The sequence below is a fragment of the Protopterus annectens genome, chromosome 1.part1, assembly GCF_019279795.1.
Source record: "Protopterus annectens isolate FY-2018-M chromosome 1.part1, PAN1.0, whole genome shotgun sequence".
NCBI classification, from domain to species: Eukaryota; Metazoa; Chordata; order Ceratodontiformes; family Protopteridae; genus Protopterus; species Protopterus annectens.
Window position 1 is genome coordinate 849,392,176 of NC_056726.1, and position 22,891 is coordinate 849,415,066.

General features: G+C 42.5%; 1 protein-coding gene across 1 annotated transcript in view; it reads right to left on the minus strand.

Annotated features, from left to right (window-relative positions):
- The window catches only part of LOC122815150 (probable E3 ubiquitin-protein ligase HERC1), a 5,886,073-nt gene that overhangs the window by 5,110,240 nt on the left and 752,942 nt on the right, over window positions 1-22,891 (minus strand). The window contains exons 7-8 of the mRNA XM_044087407.1: window positions 4,570-4,713; window positions 4,297-4,424 (exon numbers count right to left, since the gene is read on the minus strand). Coding sequence (XP_043943342.1) covers window positions 4,297-4,424; window positions 4,570-4,713 — 272 coding nt within the window. The remainder of the gene's footprint in view (window positions 1-4,296; window positions 4,425-4,569; window positions 4,714-22,891) is intronic.

Here is a 22,891-nt window from a genome sequence, read left to right on the forward strand (position 1 = left end):
CCATTGAAAGGATTGCTTTAGAAATAAGGAAAAAATGGACAACTTTTCAACAGGAAAAGGGTAGGTCTTAGTTTAGATTATTTGGAGATGTCTGCTTACTAATGTCAAAAAGGCAAAGTCCTACTAGGAATGCTGAAGGTATTCCAGCATTTGCAGTGTTTATGATTAAAATGCAACAAAAAGATGTTACTAGAGTAGGGAAAGGAAGAGGTTTGAATAACTGTGGAAGATACGGGAGAAATCTGACCTAGATTATTTAGGTTTAGTAACAGGAAAGAACCTTAAAATATACAACTAACAAAAAAAAAATTGAGAAGAAAATCAGAGACATTATTGCACAACAAAAGTTTAAAATCAATACTCTAACAGGGATAAGTACTGTGCTAGCACATCTATGAATTGTGCCTGACCTTTTATACGTGAGCATGACTTGGACCATATTAATGTACATAGAAGCAGCTGACCAGGATTAGGCATGCAGACTGAGGACTTTTGCTCTGTGCCCTAGTGTCTTCATAACACACATTTAGTAGCCTAGTTTTTTCCATGCATCAGCACTGCACAGTGCCAGCCCTATCTGAATCCATCTCACTAAAAGTTTAAGTACAGAGATACAGGATATCCTAAAAATGCCATAAAAGGTTAGAAAGGCAAAATAAAAATGATGAGGGAACTTAAAAATTTAAGGGACAAATGTCTTGCGGTGGGGAAAAACTTGGGAAGAGTTGAGGTGTTCATTACACAATCAATGTATTAATTCATATCACAATTAGGTGTGTTACAATCACTATCTGTATACGGTACAGTGAAGCTTCTCCATAGCTGATTAATGTCACTGCAAAATTTCCAGTTTGCCAAGAAAAAGAACAAGAGAAAATCAGAATATGAGGACAGTACAGTTGTGTACACTTACCATAAATGTAGATGTTCGAGTGTATTCACCGTTGCAGTCATTACATTTGGGTAATCTGCTGGCAGGTTGCCCTCAGTCGGCCTGAATAACAAAGTCTTGGGTCCTGCTTCTAATCACAGATCCAGCAGCCCTGCAAGAGGCCTCCAAGGAATCAAAACCACATTGCAAAGTATGCTTTCCAACCTGTTCTGCTGCATGCAATAATTCCGGTAATTCTTTATTTTCCACACAATCAGAAATCATCATCATTTTCTGTTTCAATAAGCCCATAACATACTGCTGATATTTAAGCATATGAAACTGGTAGTTTAAGGCCCTAATTGCCAAGGTTGCAGGACTTATAAACCTTCTTTCCCCATCTATCCAGCACCCTGGAACCTCTATCAGAGGGGGTAGGATTTTTGACTGTAGAGGCCTTTACACCTTTGGGACCCTGTGAGATAGTTTCAGGATCACTAGCAGGATTTTTGAATAGAAATTTGTGGGAGTTAGGAACCCTGTAATATCTGTCTGGCTTACTAGGAGCCGGAGGAAGGGAATCAGGAGCCATGCTTCATTCCGAAAACACATCATCAACAATGTCTAATACAGGGGGTATAGCCAAAGGCCTATGCTGAGGAAGAAGAAGGAAATCCCTAAGCCACTTTTTTGATTCAGAGAAATCCTGACTCTCCCAATGAAAATGTTCCCTTAAAGTATGCAAGGTTTCTCCAAAAGAATAATCCTCAGGAGGAGATGCAGATGGGATGGATTCTTCTGCATCCGAATCGTCATAGGGTGGTATAGAAAATTCCTGATCATAAGAGGAATCAGAAGAAATGGAAACCTGATCTGAAGATTCATAATCGGTGTCTTGCCTAGGCCTCTTAGCAGGGGGGGTGGGTGGGTTGGGAACCCCTCATCAGGGTAATTTTGTCCTCAGCCATTTTGATCATCTGTTTCTTAGGCATAGGGGCCTGAGCACGTGGCTCATGCGTCGGTTTTTTAGACTTAGAAGATGTTTTTGATCTTGTTTTTGAAACTGGCGTCAGTTTTATATAAAAATCTTGAAGCCTGAAAACACCCTCAGAAGCCAGTGCCTGCTCAGTGGCTCGGACCCATCCAAGGGAGAGACATCTGCGGGTTCAATACTCTGAGAATCTTGCGGCATACCGGACTCTGCATGGGTCTCGGTAGAGGCCTGAGACTCAAAAGTAGCGGGTATCAGGGGCTGAGAAAGCACCTCACAGAGTACCGGCGAACCGGCGACTGGCTTAGGAGAAGCTTCGTCGTTGGTTTTGGACCTCAACAGTCTGTCTCTGTCTTTTTCCTTGCGTTTTTGTGAACTCCGGTCGTCGGATTGGTAACTGACGACATTTCAGGGTAATTAAATCTGGATCCAAAATATTTTGAAGCAAAAATATACCGACGCTTAATAGTGCGTTGGTTAAATCTAGCACAAAACCGACAGCAAGGCACGTTATGATCTGGGCCTAGGCAAGGAATACAGTACAAATGAAAATCCTTATGAGGTATTTGCTTCACACAAGTAATGCAATTATTAACTTTTACTGACATTGGTAAGAGGCAAGAAAAAGTTTCCCCAATGGGGTACTTAGCTTTAGTTGAAGACTTCGGCTCTGAAACTCGAATGCGAAAATTTCAGGAGTTGGCGACCGGCACTTGCGAACTGCTTCGGCTTTAAGCACCGCGCGGCAAGAAAGACTGAATAAAATGGTGTCGGCTACACGTTTTATACCCCTGACGACCTGACATCATGGAAGAGGAGAAAGCAACCGACGCAGGACCCAAGACTTTGTTATTCAGGCCGACTGAGGGCAACCTGCCAGCAGATTGCCCAAATGTAATGACTGCAACAGTGAAACACGACGAACATCTTGTTAACACATCTGAAAACAAAGCAAAAAACTAAAAGATGAATTTAGCCATACTATGAGACATTGAAAATTATTAATTTGATTAATATGAATGTCAGTTATTAGAAGAGGGATGGCATTCACCACCCTTCTGGAAAACATCAAATATTAGTTGTTTGGATTTTAATGTTATTACCTTGTTTTTCAGAACACAGTCCAGCAGCTGGCAGAACTCGATTTGAAATCTTTCTTTTCAAGTTTCAGAAAGGCAAGGTCATCAACATAAAGTGGCAGGACAGGCATCAGACAGATCCATGAGCATACTATTCATGAAGAGCAATTTATGGGTCTAAAACTAACCCTTGTGGGATCTCAGTTCTACAAGTTCCAGAGCTAGAGAAAGAGACCCAAGGTACCAACTGAAGGGTTCTGTCTTGCAGACAGCTCTGAATCCAAGAAAACGAAGTTAGAGTAGGAAAAAGAAGAGGTTTGAGTAACTGTGGGAAGATACAGGAGAACTCCAACCCAGATTACTTAGGATTAGTAATAGGAAAGAACCTTAAAATACACAAATCATTCAAATATTCACTTAGGTCAATAAAGATAACCCCTATTAAGTTTCCACATTTAATGTTAGCAGGTACAGGATTCATAATCCATTATACACATCACCTGCTAAACCCAAGCTTTTGTGTTATAGAGCATATTTATATTTTGTAGTGTACTTTAGTACATATAATTGAGTTTTCAAAGATTTTAGTGACTGTTCTAAGGTGGGTAAAGGGTCTGTAGTCATGAGGAGCTCCTGGACAGCCCCTAGAGGGGAGTACAATAACAAACGTATGCTTAAAACTATGATGGTACTATTCTGGCAGTGTGAGAGATTAAACGGTTGAGTTTAATGGCCTGGCAATAACTGAGGTCACATATACAGGTGGGAAAGCAGGTTTCAAACTACCCTGAAGGAATCTTGAAGAAGCCTAAGTAATTCCATCTCCCAAACATCTGTGAAATAAAAAAGTGGTGACTTAAAGGTGATTTATTTATTGTCTGAGGCACTTTTAGGCAACCAAGGTACTAAGGTAGTTATTACCTCACCAAGTGTCTGGTATGAATATTATATGACCAGTAGTAGACTCGCAAGTAAATTCCTCAACAGCTCTCAAGGAGAATTTAGTGTAAACCACTAAAGCAATTTTGTTTGACCATCATTGTGAAAATCCTCTACTCTCTATGTAGATCAAAGAAATATACATAACGCCGACAGTCATCTGATACTTTCAAAATCAGAGACCTCTTTTATAGACGCTCAACAGAAAAGGAAAGATACCATACCATACAAATAAATACTGAAATTCTGTAGGACAGCCAGACAGTATGCACTTAATGGTAGGATAGCTTTTCGAGTATTTTATGCAATATTTGGAGGAGTTATTTCTGGATGGCTAAAAGTCTCTTAACATCAAAAATTAACACATTAATCTCAGTACAACATAAATGTTTTAATGGGGTTGTTAAAGCATGTACCTGCCCAACAGATGTCAGAGCAAGGGACACCTCCCATCCTACGCAAATTTTCTTGATAAATAATCCCTGCAGAGACTCAATTACTTTAGGTCTATACACTCGATTAGTATCTCCATGGCCTAGCTTGCCTAAAATGAAATAAAATAAAAGAAAGACATGAATGTCATATACAAGAGCTTATAAACACCAAAAACTTAAAACTAAGACTTCTTAATTGTTAGAGTAAATAAAGAAATCTGTTTAACAATGAAGAAAGAAATCATTTTAACAAACCATGGTCTCCATCCCCAAAGGACCAGAGAGTACGTCCATCCTGAGACAAGACGACAGTATGAGAACTCCCACAAACGACTTGCCCTGCATTGCTGATGTCCCTTACAAGGGTGGGTACATTACGGCTCTGGCTGTCACTATGACCTGGAGATAAAGGACAAATGGACGAAATTTATGCTGCATTCAACACTGACTTTGTTTTTCTTATCTAAACATATAAAACGGCATCAATCAAGGCTTCTGACCTAAAAAAACACCCAAATATTTGTACGACAGAACAGCTTGAAACCTTATACTGATGCAGCGTGGCTTAGTGAAAACATTCAGCAGCCTCTTCAAAGTAAAAATTAAAGTTATGTACTGATCATAATGATAGAGTCTTTGACTCATGTCAGTCTAACATGATACGCGAGTCCTTGGTTTGAAAGAGGAGGCTAGTGAGTGCCTCCTGGACAGAATTCAGATCCTAAGGGGGAATTGGATCCATTAAGGGTGGTCTCAGTACGAAGGACACCTTAGGTAACAAAGGCTTTGCAGAGTATATGCAAAGTCAGTGAGTGATTCTGGAAGCCATAATGGAAGCTAGAAATAGCAGCAAGCTGGACTAGAAAAACTAGAACCTAAATCAAACAGAAAGGTAAGAAAATGTACAATGTTGAAAATGGGACTGATAAAGCGTCAGTGTTTTGTGGGCAAGCCCAACATACAAATCCTTTCCATTTTCTGCAAAAGATCTTACGGCTATAAGCCTTTTGCAAAGATGTTAAAATACTAACAATATCGGGGGGGTTATTTACTTTCACTGGCATTACAGAAACCAATTATTTTTTTACTGACAGCCACTTAATCCTTAAAGTAACAGATACAGAATGCAAGAGGTGTACATACACAATGCAGTGGAGGTGAAACTCTGGCATACAAGTAGACATCAGGTTGTCAAAAGCAACACAACTAAACATAGCACGCACACGCGCACAGACACACACACACACACACACACACACACACACACACACACACCCCTAGACCAATGTATGCTGAGGCACTTAAATGGAATCTTCCTAAACAACAAAGACTCCTAAACTGCCCATCATCAAAGATAATCCTCAACAAACCCAAAAACACTGAACAAAAGCAACACCTAACATCACGCATACAGCCCCACTCAGTGAAGTTCCAAATACAAAGCCATAAGGCAAGCAAACACACTTCCGAGGACTCTAGTCATAGTGGACTCCATTGTAAGACACACTGATGTCCCTCTAACCAGGCTCAACAAGGAGAAGATAACGGTTAGTTGCCTATTTGGAGCCAGGATTTACCAAATTATACACACACACTAAAATCACTGCACCACAGGTACCAGTATGACTCCATTATAGTCCATGCAGGTGTAAATGACCTGAGATGAACTTCCCTAGACTATACGAAGAGAGACATTATAGTTCTCTCTGACTATGTGTCTTGGTCAGATATAAGCCTAGCACTGTGCAGCATACTACCTTCACTACAGATGATGCCACAATACCAATGAAAGATGATTGATTTTTTAACACCTGGATGAGTTTCTGATGTCTTTCTAGGGGGATCCAATATTTGTCAGCATGGGAAGACAGGGTTAACAGACCACATTGCTTTGCCAAGTATGGTCTCTACCTGTCCCCTTTAGGCATTTTAATACTGCCTAAAACGTTACCTTACATCATAGTGCCTTTTTTAGATAATGTCAAATTGACAAACCCACCAACACAGCAAAATCAACTCAACTGAACCTCAAAATATTACTGCCCAATGCAAGGAGCTTAAAAAATACACTCACTTCAAGCCCTTCTCATCCTGGAGAATACAGGCATCTGTGCAGTTACTGAGACACAGTTTAAAGCTACAGACAGTACCCCGGCAGTGCAAGGTTTCAGTGCCTTCCACGTTTTTAGACCATTATCTGCACAGACAGAGTCTAAAGGTGGTGGTGTCTCTGTATACATCAGTAAGAAACACACCTGTAGGCTGGTTAAACAGGATGATGCGCTGGAGTTTCTCCTTGTGCAGGTCACTATAGATAAAATCCTGTACCATATCCTAGAAAACTGTAGGTCACCCTCTGTCTCATGAAACTAACAGTGCATACTGAGACCTACTGGAGAGACATACCATCCATCCAATTACCTTACTCATGGGGGACTTTAATTACCCCTCTATAGACTGGGAATTCTACATCACTTCAAATCGGCAGGCAAGAGATTCCTGGACTTCATAAACACAAACACATTTGACCAGTTAGTGCATATGACCAAGAGAGGTTCCAGCATACTGTACCTCGTACTCACAAATATGGGAAAACGTTGCCCCCCCACCAATATCACCATCCTCACTGAGAAAGCCTAACCATAAAACAGTCTCCTCCTAAATTAAAACCGGGTCTACTTTATACCCTCGGAACACAAAAAACCCAAAGTTAGTTCGCATTGGAATAGTTCCTAACTGTTAATGGGTTTACTGGGATTACCTAATTGATGTTAATGGGTCTACTTTAAGCTCTCGAAAGCAATAAAACCCGAATCCGAATCGCGTGACACAAAGAGTGAACCGCGGATATGACGAAAGTACTAAAGGGCGAAAATGTAGACCTCGAACCATCATAGTCAGCCAACCCACCACCCGCAACACACTGCCTACACAAACACAATAAAAAAACACATACATGCACTAACCAAAACCCTACTTCTAACCCTAAACTAAAGCACCAAAATCCTACTGCTAACCCTGTACTATCCCCACATACACAACTGTCTATGCACTATCCTTAACCCCTCCCTAATCCTAAGGTCTGTAACTACCGCGCACTTCCCCTACGGAGCTACACCCAAACAAACTAAATATTCCACACACATACACTTAACAAAACCCTACACTAAACCTTACATACATTACCTACACAAAACCTTACATATACTACCAACATATGCACTTACCTTAACCCCTCACTAACCCTAAGGTCCATATCTATAGCACATTTACCTTACGGAGCTATACCGCAGACGGGCCAACTATGCAAATTCCCCTTTCGCGGTTTTGTTCGTTCGACGTATTTGCGGTTTGCTCTTTCTGTGTCTTGCAATTCGGATTTGGGTTTTATTGCTTTCGAGAGCTTAAAGTAGACCCATTAACATCAATTAGGTAATCCCAGTAAACACATTAGCAGTTAGGAACTATTCCACTGCAAACTAACTTTTAATTACCCAGTAGTTTGTCAAAATTCAATGCCTCTGCAAATCCCAGAGAACACAGGAGGCTATTCTGATTTGTAAAGAGAAACTCTGTACAACCATGTCAGTGACTGCACAGAGGCTGCTGCATCTACAAGAAGTAAGCCCAAAGCTAACGCCAAAAACAAACCATCTTGGTAGCATCTCAAATCAAACAGATTATACAACAAAAGGAAAAAAACATAACTAAAATCAGGAAGTGTAATTTCCATAAAGATGAGAGCTCTCTCATCAAATTAAACAGGCAAGTAAGAGAGCTAATTAAGTCCAATAAAGGCAATTATGAGGTCAAGATAGTCTCCAAGGCAAAACACAACCTTACAGCCTTCTTCACTTATGGCAGTAACCTCAAAGGCAGCGCACACACTTGTGCTGAACCACCAGTTAACGGTGACATATTCACTGAGATGGGCAATTTAACAAATCTGTTGGATGACAAATTCAGTTCCAGCTGTACCTCTCACTCACCCCCAATAAATATCTTTAAATATAAACCACTCCAACTATAAACAGACAACATGTCCTGATTGTGCTGGCTAATGCAAAGAACACCAAATAGTTTAAAATACAACCTATCATGGCCACTGGAGTTACTATTTATCTACAGTCTCAAAAGCAGGCTTTGTGCTACAACAATGGTGGACTGCAATTCTCATCCCTCTTCATAAAGATGGACCATCAACTGATCTCAGAAACTACAGAACCATTCATCTGACTAGTCTTATATGCAAAGCTATGGACAGAATTAGCATGAGAATAAACAACAATAACATAGGAGACCTTCAGACACTGGGCTCCATCCTAGTTTGACTTTGTCACAGGAAAGGCATGCCTACTGAAACTGGTGGACTTCTTTGAGAAGGTCACTACGGCAATGGTTGAGGGTAAAATGGTACAAACTGTCTACCTTGACCTGGATAAGGCATTTGATACAATACTCCACTCGGGTATTATTAAACTTATGGAATTGGGCATAAATCCCTATATAACATGCTAGACAGCCAGATGGCTCACAGACAGAACCCAAGAAGTTAAGAATTGTGAGATCACCACCACAAAGGGATCGGTCACCAGTGGAGTCCCTCAGGGCTCCATGCTGGATTGCTCCTCTTTGGTATCTACTTCTCAAAAGTCAATTCCAATATCAAAGCCCTCTGGCTGACTAAGTCTACTGACTAAGACTGCAAAGTGGGAGCAGTCACAGAATCACACCAACATGTAAACATCTAACAAGAGGGTCTAACATAGACAACTGACTGATGTCAAAGCCATGGCATAAACTCAATACCAAGAAATCCATTTCAGTACCTTTTGGGAAGTTGGCCACCCCAGAAAATTACATCATGGATAAAATACCTCTAAGATATACACAATCCATCATATGCTGAGGTTCTAAAGATTTATTTATTTAACAATTATTTATCCCAAAAGTCCGACTGGGACTGAGCCTATTTTCAGAGGAGGCCTGGGAAGAAATGCTCCAGATGCATGTCTTTGGAACATGGGAGGAAAAGTACAGTTGTGTACACTTACCCTAAATGTAGATGTTCGAGTGTATTCACGGCTGCAGTCATCACACTTGGGTTATCTGCCTGCAGGAAGCCCTCAGTAGGCCCGAATACCAGAGACTTAGTATTTCTGCATCGGTTGCTGTCGTTCCAGGACTGATGTCAGGTCGTCAGGGGTATAAAAACAGGCAGCCAACGCCATTACATCAGTTTTTCTTACCCCAAATGTCGGAAGCTAAATTATGGTGGGAAAAACACCACCAGTAAAAAGTAAATACCAATAACAATACCCCTGAAAGGGGCGAGTAATAGAGAGAGAGAGAGAGAAACAAAGGGGTTAGGGGGAGGGAAACCAGGACTGCAACAGTGAATACACCCGAGCATCTACATTTATGGCAAGTGTACACAACTGTACTATGTTCTTTGTGTTTCACTGTTGCAGTCATCACACTTGGGTAGATTCCCAAAGTTGAAGAAGGGTGGAGGCAGTCAAGAGTTGGGGCTGGCTAGTATGCCTTGCAGGACTGCTATTTCAAAACCCGCCCTGGATTTGGAAAAGATAGGTAGGTGGTTATGCTTGGTGAAGGTGTGTACAGCACTCCAGGTAGCAGCTTCCAGGATGTCCCTGGTAGGGACTCCCCTGAGGAATGCTGTACAGGTAGACGTTGCCCTAGTGGAATGTGTTCTGACCCCCTGAGGGGTTGGTTTCCCATGGTGCTTGTAACATAAATGGATGCAGTGTGTTATCCATTTGGAAATTGTTTGTTTAGAAATGGCCTTGCCCTCTGCCCCTGGCGCAAAGCTGACTAGTAACTGGTCAGATTTCCTGAAGGGCTTAGTTCTATCAAGGTAGAATCTGAGCTGTCTGTGCACGTCCAAAGAGTGTAGGATCCTTTCCCCTTTATTTTGAGGATTAGGGAAGAAGGTTAGCAAATGAATAGATTGGTTGAGAGCTACACTGGACACCACTTTAGGTATAAAGGAAGGGTTAGTCCTGAGGGGAAACCCTGTCAGCATGGAAAATAATGAAGGGTTCCACAGCCATGAGTGCTTGTAGCTCAGATACTCTTCTAGCTGAAGTGATAGCCAGAAGCAAGGGTGTTTTCCAAGAGAGGAATTTTAAATCTGCTGATGCTGCAGGCTCAAAAAGGGGGAAGCATGAGCTTTTCCAGTATAAAGTTAAGGTCCCATAGCAGGGGTAGGTGCACTCCTTGGCGGTTTTAAGTTGTTTTCCCCTCTCAGGAACTGTTTGATAAGAGGGTGAGAGAAGAGAGGTGGCTCAGTGTTGTAATGAGCTGAAATGGCAGAGGCATGGAGCTTAATGGAGGAGAAGGATAGGCCTCTGTGGAGTAGATCTGCTAAGTAATCCAGGATTAGAGGCAGGGAGGGCAGGTTTGTGTCCTCTCCTTTAGATTGAATCCAGGAGCAGTACCTTTTCCACTTATCAGCATAGGATTTCCTTGTACTGGGTCTTCTGGCTTCAATAATGATGTCCAGCACCTGCTTGCTTAGGCTGGTTACTGGGGGAGAATTCAAGGAATAAGCCAGGCTGGAAGATTTAGGGTTTGCAGTTGTGGATGCAAGATCTGCCCCCCCTGCTGAGAGAGCAGGGTTGGGTTCTGGTGTAGGTGCCAGGGTGGCACCGGTGACAAGCTGCACAGGACTGGGTACCAGTGTTGGCGTGGCCAGTCCGCGGCAATCAGAATTGTCCTTGGTCTGTCCTCTCTTATCTTGAGCAATACTCTTGAGAGAAGGGGCAGAGGGGGAAAGGCAAAGATTGAGAGATTTACCCACTGGAAGGATAGGGCGTCCACTTTCCAGGCCCTGCTGTGAGGAGTCATGGTGCTGAAATTGCTGAGCTGGTGATTGCAGGGGGAGGCAAACAGATCCACCTCTGGGGTCCCCCATTTCTGAATCAAAATGTTGACGGTGCTGGGATCTAATTGCCACTCGTGTAGGTCTAGAAGATTTCTGCTTAAGTTGTTTGCCAGTGAGTTTTGTTTGCTTGGCAGGAATTGAGCTTGGACCTGCATGTCCAAGGCCGTGTTCCACAGGGCCATGGCTAGTCTGCAGAATGGGTAAGAGTGAGTTCCCCCCTGCTTGCTGATGTACCACATAACTGTGGTGTTGTCTGTTTTTATTAGCAGGTGTCCTGGTGAGAGTAGGGACCTGAAAGCTGTCAGAGCATGCTGGACAGCTAGCATCTCTTTTTGGTTAACGTGCAGATGAATTTGACTTGGGCTCCAGTGGCCCTGAATGCCCTTGCCGTCCATGTGTGCCCCAGGCATAGTCTGATGCATCTGTAGTTAGGGTCTGTGCAGCGTGGGTTTGATTAAAGGGCAGTCCTTTGTTGTGGTAGCATGCTGCTGTCCACCAAAGAAACTCTGTCCTTAGACAGGGTATGATAGGAATGACAAACAAGCACAATAAATACGAACTAGAAAACCTTGTAAAAGGCCAAAACGGAACACTATAAGAGCAGACTTGAATAAAACAGCTTTTATTAGCTCGCAAAATAAATATTAATATTAAGCCTTCATCAGACAAACAGCAAGATGTTGAAATAGGACTTATTTTAAACAAATGATGTCATTGCATTGTCCAATCCGAGAAGGTTGCATTATTTAATTAAATATTACCATGGCAACCTTAAAAAAGTAATGCTTGTAAAGTCATTGTTAGATAAAGCACTATATATACAATTAGTGGTTTCATAAAGGTCTAATACCCAGTTAGATGTACTTAACAAAATAAAACACATACATATTTGTATGTTTAACTATTAACAAGTACTTAGACATGTTAGTATTAAAACAATGAAGCCCTATTTCAACATCTTGCTGTTTTGTCTGATGAAGGCTTAATATTTATTTTGCCGAAAGCGCTCACTTTTACTTGTATAATAAAAGCTGTTTTATTCAAGTCTGCTCTTATAGTGTTCCGTTTTGGCCTTTTACAATATGATAGGAATGACAGTTTCCAGGTCCTGAGAATGCTGGCACCAAAGACTTTTTAAGTACCATTGAAGTTTCCTCATATGCAACCTGGCATATGGAATTAGTAGGATGCATGAGTCCATGAACCCTAGGGCCTGAAGGATTTTCCTTGCGGATAGCTGGGTTCTGGTCACCATTTGAGTAAAATAGTCTGTCAGATAGGCTTGTTTTTCTGGAGTGAGGAATGCCATCTGGGATGCTGTGTTCAACCTTGCTCCCAAAAATACAATATTTTGACTGGGGACAAGTTTTGATTTCCTTTCATTGATGGTGTGCCCCAGGGAGGTTAGAAGGTTTTTTTTACAAATGTCAGGTGCTGCAACAGCATTTCCTGTCTGCCTGCCTGAATCAGGCAGTCGTCCAAGTACGGGTAAATTTGGATATTTCTCTGTCTGCAGTAAGCAATGGCTGAAGCCCGGCATTTTGTGAATATTCTGGGAGCAGTGGATAAGCCAAAGGGAAGTGCAGAGAACTGGTAATGCATAGATCCTGCCCTGAAGCATATATATTTCCTGCATGAGTCCCTTCTAGGGATGTGCAAATAGGCTTCTTTAAAGTCTAGGGTGACTAACCAGGCATCCTTGGCTAGCATAGGTAGAAGCTGCTGCAGGGTGAGCATTTTGAATTTTGGTACCACCAGAAAGGTGTTGAGAACTTAAAGATCTAGGATTGGGTGCCAAGTGCCCTCTTTTCTGGGTACCAGGAAGAGTCTGGAATAGAATCCTTGACCTGTCTGTTCTGCAGGAACAGGTTGTATTGCCTTTATAGAGAGCAGGGCTTGAACTTGATTTTGTGCCTCTGCCCACTGGTTTGGAGGAAGGTCTGGGAACCCTTTTGAGGTTGGCAGTGAGTGGAAGTAATATTTGTACCCCTGGGATACAATGTTGAGGACCCACCGGTCTTTGGTGATGGAAATCCAGTTTTTCTGCATGAAGGGCAAGTTTTCCTCCTAGGAGCACAAGTAGTTAGGCAGAGGTGGGGAGTGGAGTTGAGAAGTCACTGAGAATTCCTTCCATAAGGGGGTGGCTTAGCACTCCCTGCTTTGGAGGTGGAGGCACTCCATTGCTTAGACCTCTGCATACCCTGAGACTGTAGTCTGGGTGGTCTGTTACACCTGGGTCTGGTTTGAGATGGCCTTGAGGGGGCTGGAAAGGACCAATGTTTCGAGGGGCAACACCTGCTGACGCTAGGAGGCTGTACTTGCAAGAATTCTTTAACTGTCTGCATAGATTTAGCTTTTTCTTGCATCTTTTTAAGAACCTCTTCTGCTATGGTGCCAAAAAGACTGTCCTTGTTCAAAGGAGCATCTAATAACTTAGATTTGACATGGTCTGGCAAGGTCTGTTCCTTAAGCCAAGCATGCCTTCTCAGTACAGAACCAGTGACTGCTGCCCTGCAAGATGCTTCTAGGGCATCAAAACCACACTGCAATGTATGCTTGCTGACTTGGCATGCAGAATGCATAAGCTCTTGCAATTCTTTGTTTTCTGCACAGTCTGTACAGGTTGCTATTTTTTGTTTAAGTTCCATAATATGTTGTTGGTACTTTAGCATGTGAAACTGACAATTCAGAGCCCTAATGGCGAGAGCTGCAGAGGTATACACTTTCTTACCCCATCTGTCCAAAGCTCTGGAATCCCTGTCCGAAGGGGTGGGATTCTTAGCCGTAGTAGCTTTGATACCTTTAGGCCCCTGGGAAATTATCTCTGGATCAGCAGTAGGATTTTTGAAAAGGAATTTGTGAGAATCAGTTACTCTGTAGTACCGGTCTGGTTTCTTAGGAGCAGGGGGTAAAGTATCAGGAGTAAGGCTGGATTCCATAAAGGTATCAACAACTTCCAGGACTGGGGGTATTGCTAAAGGCCTATGTTGTGGCAAATCTAGAAATTCACTGTCTCTTTTTGGACTGAGGATAGTCTTTGCATTCCCAATGGAAATGCTCTCAAGGTATGTAAGGTTTCACAAACAGAAAGGTCCTCTGGAGGAGAGGCAGAGGGGAATGGATTCCTCTGCATCAGAATCCTCATAAGCAGATAAGGTCATGTCTTCATAATCAGATAACTCAGAGTTGTCGGACTCTTGGTCTGTTGAAGCTGCAGGGGACTGGTCTCTTTTTCTCTTAGCAGGGGAAGGCTGGCTTCCCCTAATCAGCATAACAAGGTCTTCTGCCATTTTAAGCATTTGATGTTGTGGCAAGGAAGCAGGTGCATGCGCTTTGGTCATTGGTTTTCTAGGTGTAGCACGTACTCTTGGCCTTAGAAACTCGGTAGTTTTAAACAGAACTGAAGACGCAAAAGAGGTTGTTGGTTTGTGTCGAACATCGATAGTGCGAAGAACTTCCTCAGAAGCTGGTGCCTGCTCAGTGGCTCCAGACTCCTCCAAGGTAGAGACATCCGCAGGTTCCATAGTCAAAGAAGTCTCTCGCTGCATACTGGACTCCGAATGGATCTCGGTAGAGGCCTGCCAATCCATAGAAGCGGGCATCAGGGGCTGCGAAAGCACCTCACTGAGTACCGGCGAACTGACGACCAGCTTAACAGAAGTATGGTCGACAGTTCTGGGGTTGTGCGGTCTGTCTCTGTCTTTATCCTTACATTTTTTTGGAATATCGGTAGTCAGATGGCTTACCGAAGCCATTTCAGAATACGGACATCAAGAACAAAAGTATTTAGTGACAAGAAGGGCCCAACGATGAATGGTTCGGGTGTTGAATAAGGCACAAAACCAACAGCGAGGTACATCGTGGTCTGGGCCTAAACAGGTGACGCAGTAAGAATGAAAATCTCGGTGTGGTATTTGTTTTCCACAGGCAAGACAACTGTTAACTTTTTCTGACATCGGTTAGAGCAAGAAAAAAGGATCCCCAATGGGGTACTTAGCTTTAGAAGACTTCAGAATGATTAAATTCATAAACAAAAAACTCAGGTAGCGGCCAACTGGCACTTGTGCAAACTGCTTCTGCTTCGGGCTCCTCGGCAAGAAAGATTGATGTAATGGCGTCGGCTGCCTGTTTTATACCCCTGATGACCTGACTTCAGTCCTGGAGTGACAGCAACCGACGCAGAAATACTAAGTCTCTGGTATTCGGGGCAACTGAGGGCTACCTCCAGGCAGATAACCCAAGTGTGATGATTGCAACAGTGAAACAAGAAGAACATCCACAGCATCTGAAGGAAACCCACACAAATGCAGGGAGGACATGCAAACTCCACACAGAAGGCACCCCAGCCAAGAATCAAACATGAGAACCTCTTGATGTGAGGTGACAACTAACTGCTGCAACACTGCGCCACCCACCGCTTAACTTGCCTAAACTTCAAAGACCTCCAAGAAAAAAAAAAACAACTCGGGCATAAAGCACACTTGGTATATTAAGCCTACTGCCTCACAAAGTACAAGAAGTCATAAAATCACAGATGTTGACCCATAAGGCAGACATCGACCGAAACATTATTATAGGTGACCCCATTATAAGTGTTACATCAAAGGAATCCCCCTGCACGAAAGGCAATTGCACGGCTCCAGTAATATGAAATCCAAAAGCCAAAAGATGAGCCAGCAAACTGTGAGACTGAAATAATGTTTATTCAATGAAAAAACAAACTGGTTTTGGCTGGTATACACCACAGCCTTCCTCAGTGTGACTGAAATTCATTGAAAGTAATCTTTTATAGATGTATTTTAATTGAATCAAACCTGTGATAGGGTAATCAAAATTGTTCATTTAATCCATTTGGGTGGGAATAAACCACCCAATTTAACAATCCACTTATTTTCCTTTGTATCAAGAATGGAATGCCATCCTTCTTTGTTGGATTTATTCCCTTTTATAATGTCTATGACCATGAAACTGAACTTGGCAGATAAATGTTTTGTAGAATGTTTAAATAAAGCACTACTTGTTTTTTTATTCCTCATGTCACTAGTGTGTTCAGAAATTCTCAGTCTAAGTGGCCGTGAAGTTTGACCTATGGAGAAGGCACCACAGCTACATGTAGCTAAATAAATCGGCCATAAGCTACTGCAATTGTACATACAGATGTGCCTCTTACCAGGCTGAGCAAGAAAAGAATGATGGTTAGCTGCTTGTCTGATGCCAGGATTCGTCAAGTCACACATGCACTCATGTCCTTGAACAGCAAGTACCGGCATTACTCTGCCATAGCTCATGCCAGTGTCAGTGACTTGAGGTGTACCTTCCAGGACTATATGAAGAGAGACATCGTGAAGCTCTCAGACTGTGAGTCCATGGCACGTATGGGCTTTGCATTGAGCAGCATTCTGCCTTCTCGAAGGATGATGCCATGATATGAGCAAAAAATAACGGATTTATTTTTTGGTGTCATTCAAAGGAGGTTCAAAATGTGTCAACCCTGAAGGACATGATTGATAGACCACAATGCTTTTGTCCTGCATCTGTTCCCTCTAGGGTTTCATTTATTGGCATAGACATTATCTATCCCCACTATGCCTGTTTTAGGCAATACCAACCTGACAAACCTACCAACATAACAAAACAAGCAAAGGAAAACAGGAAGGTGCTATTGATCAATGCTCTAAACCTGAACAGGAAACTCCACTCCCTACAAACCATGGAAGTCATTGACGTTTGTGTAGTGACTGAGACACTGTTTAAAATAGCATACAGCATTCTGGCCGTGCAGGTCTATACAATGCCCTCTACGTGATTAGCCCAGCTACTGCAAAGGAGGGGGAAAAAGTTGGAGGTGTATCAGTCTACATTCAGAAGAGACTTGTCATTACTACTGTGAGAGCATCTTGCACGTCTGGAATGTTTCTCCCTGGGCCTCCGCTGAAAATTGGCTTCGTTCCATGTCGGACTTTCCCAGTGAATAAATTTTAAATATATAAATAACTAAATCTTCATCACTTGTTAGGCCTGACCGCAAAACACTTTCCTTCAAAATAAAACTGAAACCAGAGAGATCCCTTCCCCCCTAGGTACCTTTAGAAATTTTTATAAGACAAATAACCTACTCCTAAGTGACATACTAGCAAGCTTCAAATCCCCACCAAACCCAGTTAACCCCATTGAATAAGCAGAAATATACACTACCAGACTATACCAGCATGTAAACAGCTGCAGAGATGCGGCTGTATCCTGTAGGAGCAAGTGCAGCAGGGCAAACCCCAGAAACAAACCCACATGGTGGAACCATAATATCAACAAGCTTTACAATTAAAAGGAAAACAATTATGACCAAAGGTAAGAACAGCAATTCCCAGAATGTTAGAGTCTTTGTCACTGAAATAAACAAGCAACTCAGGAGTTTAATAAAATTTACTAAAGTCAAGTTTGAGGCTAAAATGGCTACCCAAGCTAAAGTCAATCACAAGGCATTTTTTAGTTGTGTTTGTAATCTCAAAAGCACAATGCAGCAATGCGCTCAACTTATTGTGAACGATACTACCTATACTGAGGCTTAAGATCTAGCTATTCTACTGGCCGATACATTTAGCTCTAATTTAACCCTTCTCTCCCCTTTGTCTGTCCCTGAAGATAAAGCTGAAACTGGCTCACTTCCAACTATCATACAAGACCAAGTCCTAAAAGTGCTATCAAAAACTAAAACATACTGCATCAATGGATTCTGACAATATCCCTGGATGCATCTTAAACAGTAAGAAGTATGATTTTGCCGCACCCCTAATAGCACTGTTCAGTCATCCTCCACACAGGGTTTGTACCAAGCGAATAACTTATTCCCCTGCATAAGGAAGTAACTTCCACAAAACAGGCAATTACAGACTCATACGTCTGACCAGCCTCATATGCAAATCTATGAAAAGACTTATCACGCAATTAATAAGGACATAGGGAACCTCCAAATACTAGACCCATCTCAGTTTGGATTTGTCAAGAGCAGGTCATGCTTAGTCAATCTGGTGGATTTTTTTGAAAAGATCACCAAAGCAATGGATGAAGACAAAATGGTACACACTGCATTCCTCCACCTGGCCAAAGCTTTTGACACAATTCCCTACTTAGGCATAGTAGAAAAGTTAAATAGACTGGGAATAAACCTCTGTATCACCCAATGGATTGCTAACTGGCTCATAGACAGGATGCTGATAAATCAAAAATAAGGGACGTTTCCTCCATAAAGAGGAGCAGAGTTCCGCCAGGGTTCTGTGCTGGGACCTCTCCTGTTTAGCATTACTTTTCTAAAGTACAAAACAATACCAATGGGCTTTGACCTATTAAGTTTGCAGATGACTGCAAGCTAGCAGCCATCATTAAATCCCCAAATGACTAAGCCATCGCACAAGAAGGTTTGTCTCAAATAAATAAATCAAAAGCATGGTTTGAACCTAAATGCCAAAAAATGTACAATTGTGCCCTTGGGAAATCATCTACCCTATGGGAACTACCACATTGAGAATACACTTCTAAGAGCTGACACAGTTATTCGGAATTTGAGAACTTCTGTGGACAGTGACTTAACTTTTGACCATCATGTATCCATTGCTGTAAGAAAGTAATTCTACATTGTGCAAAACTTATAAACAAAGGGATTGTTTTTAAATCTAAGGATGCCATTGTCTCCGTTTATTCAGCCCTCCTTAGGGCCAATCATTGAATATAATGCCCTCTTTTGCATGCATCTGTCCAGACACATGCAACAACTGGAATGCCTACAGAGATACCTTACCAAAAGGGTACAAGACCTACACAACATGTCTTACATGGATCATCTGAAAACCCTGTCATCCCTATACTCTGTTCCCTACAGACTGCTAAGCAGTGACCTATGTGTAGCATACAAGATGTCCTATGATGCATTACTGATGGATTACTGCACATCAGCAAGTCAAATGGCATCAGAAATACTTGTTCTAGGGTTCCAAGCATCTTCTGTTACATCAACAGAATGGTTTGGAGGGAAAGTTATACTTCACAGAGGATATCACTGCTATGGAACAGACTTCCCATGCACATAAAACAAACTATCCCTGCCCATTTTCAAGCACAACTTGGATCTATGGATGGGAAACAGAAAATGTACTATAGGGCTGCCCCCTGTACTACTAATGGACAGAAGTAGCTCCTAAATGCTTTATCTTATGGATGGGTCCTGTCAAATTATATCTGGTATGACCCCAGTTATTCTCATTAGGGGTAATATACAATTACTGATCATGGGATGGGTAAGGCCAATCTACAACCAAATGGGATAGGTTATTTCAAGCACAAAAAGTGAAACTGGCTAGGCTTAAAATGTCCTGCAAGGGCAGTTAACCTAGTACTTACCTATAAACCTAAGAGCTGACCCACTAGTCAGAGATCTGGAAACACATGAAAACAGTAAACTGGCCTAAGACCAACGTGTTGTAAGAAAATCCTATGTCGCTCAACTCATAAGTAAGGATATAGGACCTAGATTTAGGGAAGTCATCACACCACTTTATATAAACCCTCATAACACACATCATTGGAGTATAATGGGAGTGCACATTGACGATGATTTGTCTTGGAACACAAATACAAATGCCTTATTCAAGAAAACACACCAGAACTTGCACTTTTTGAGAAGGCTGAGGAGATTGAACCTCCCATCGACAGTTCTCACCACCTTGTACAGAGGTACTATAGAAAGCATGCTGACATACAACCTCTTAGTATGGCATGGAAGCTGCTCTACCTCTGAGCGCAAATCCCTGCACTGAGTGGTGAAGACAGCCGAGTGTTTCATCAAGACCACCTTACCATCTATCCATGACTTGTAGTTATCCAGGTGTTTCGGCAGGGCCAGAGGAATAATTAAAGACTGCACTCACCCTGTTTACAGACTGTTCCTGCATCATCCTGAAATTGCTTCCAAAGCATATGTTGCAGAACATTCCAATGCCCTGGATCAACTAATCCATAGTCCCACCAGGGGCTCCAATATCCTAGACCTGGTCATTACCAACATGGGAAATCGATGCTCCACACCTATGGTCACCCCCTCATTAGTCACGTCTGACCATAAGCTAATCACCCTTAACATCCACATCCCACTCCCACCCCCCTGTAAGGAAACCTCCATAAAAAACTTCTCCAAAGCCAACTTCATGCTACTCAAGTCAGAAGTGACAAACTTCATGACACCCATGCAGACGAGAGCTGAACGTTCAACTGCTGAATCCTACACTAAGGCACTGTACGAGCACATCCACTCATGCATAAATCGTGCCATCCCAAATAGAACCAAGATGCTCTCATCCAAAAAAAAGAAGCCAATCTGGTGGTCCCCTGCCATAAACAAACTTTACAACAAAAGGAAGAAACTGTTGCAGAAAAGAGGAAAACCCCAGGATGCAAAAAACTTCCTTACCAGCCTCAGTAAGAAACTGAGATCCCTCATAAAATCCTCCAAAGCTAGTTACGAAAATAAAATTGCCAAAGATTCCAAAGACAACAAGGCATTCTATAACTATGTCAAGAATCTAAATGGCAATGCTCAGATCTGCTCTGAGCTAAAACAGAATGGCATTAAATATACTGATCCCAAGGATATTGCCAATATCCTGGCAGATCGATTCAGTGCCAACTTCACCACCCTCTCACCCCTAAATGGCCCATCTCAATACTGGAAGAATGCCAAATTCCGGTAATAACGGCCACACAGGTAAAAAACACACTCTCCAAAGCCAAGAATACAGCATCCATGGGACCAGATGACATCCCGGGCTGTGTACTACATGAACTACAATATGAACTGGCACCTCACCTAAGTGTCATGTTTAATCATAGCCTCACCTCAGGTTTCGTGCCCACTGAGTGGCACACAGCTACAGTTATCCCACTCCACAAGGGGGGATCCACCTTGGATCCCGGAAACTACCATCCCATCAGTCTGACAAGCCTTATCTGCAAGGCCATGGAGCGTATTATCATGGAACTTATAAACAAAGACATTGGCAACCTTCAAACACTGGACCCCACCCAGTTTGGGTTCGTGAAGGGCCGTTCTTGTCTCCTGAACTTGACTGACTTCTTCGAATCCGTCTCCAGAGCCATGGACAAGGGTAAGGTGGTCCACACAGCCTATCTAGACCTTGCCAAGGCCTTTGACACCATCCCCCACTCTGGAATCATAGATAAACTTACTAAGCTGGGCATTAGTCCCTACATCACTGGCTTACTGATAGAACCCACACTGTAAAAGTAGCCGACTCCAAATCCAGCTCCAGACAAGTGGAGTGCCTCAGGGTTCAGTCCTGGGACCGCTCTTGTTTGGCATCTACTTCTCTGAAGTACAGGCCAACACTAAGGGACTCTGGATAACAAAGTTTGCAGATGACTGCAAACTGGGAGCCATTATTGAATCCCGAAATGATGTGGATACTCTACAAAAGGGCCTTACAGAAACAGATGCTTGGTGCCAGAGCCATGGGCTCAAGCTCAATGCCAAGAAATGTATAGTTATCCCCTTTGGGAAAAAACATGTATCCGTGAATTACCATATAGGTGGCAGTACACTAAACACCGAAAGTTTGATAAGAGACTTAGGGACACAGGTGGACAGTGGTCTCACCTTCGATAACCACATCGCCACAAGTCAGGAAATCCTTCTATGTGGCACACCTCATCACTAAGTGCTTTTCATCCAGAAAAAAGGAGGTCATTGTCCCACTGCACTCATCCCTCATTAGACCCATTATAGAATACAATACCCCGTTCGGTATGTACCTCTCAAGACATCTGCAACAACTGGAAAGGCCACAGAAATACCTCACTAAAAGAATCACAGGCCTAAAGCAGATGCCCTACGCTGACCGCCTTAAAAAACTCCAGCTATACTCTGTCGCATATCGTCTACTCAGAGGCGATCTTTGCTTAACATACAAGGCCATGTCAAACCCAGAACTGTTGGATATGCTACACTTAAAGAAATCCCAATCCCTCAGAGCCACACGCTCCAGGGATCTAAACCTTGTCATCACAATAAACAAAACATGCTGGAGGGATAGGTTCCTGACCCAGAGACTCCCCAGACTCTGGAATAGATTGCCCATACATGTCAAGCAGAGTGCCTCTTTGGTCCTCTTCAAAAGGAACCTTGACGATTGGATGGGAGAAAGGAAATTCACCCCGGGGATCACGTCAGTCACCCTGCTAGACAGGGGTCCAGGGAAATAAATAGTGTGGGAAGAAATAGCCAGGGAATTGTTATGGCTAGGCTTGTATAGGCCCTAGGGCTGATAGCCTAGTACCAACCTATGAACCTATAAGAACTATACGAAATTCAGGAACAGCTTCTTCCCTAACGTCTAGTAACACCTTTGCTCCATGATGGCCACCTGGATCGGTAGAAACTGTAGTAGCTTGTCTCATATTGTGCATTAACCTGGTTACCAATCTCATCTAATACTTAGTGCAATATTCACCATGACTATTAACTTATAGACCATCTAGAGCAGTAGTAATGCAGTAAAATATCTCTATCAGTGCAATACATGTTACAGATTTGTAAATTAGCCATAGTGCAATACTCTAAGGTCCATAGTGCAATCCTCTAATGTTCACAGTACAATACTTAAATGT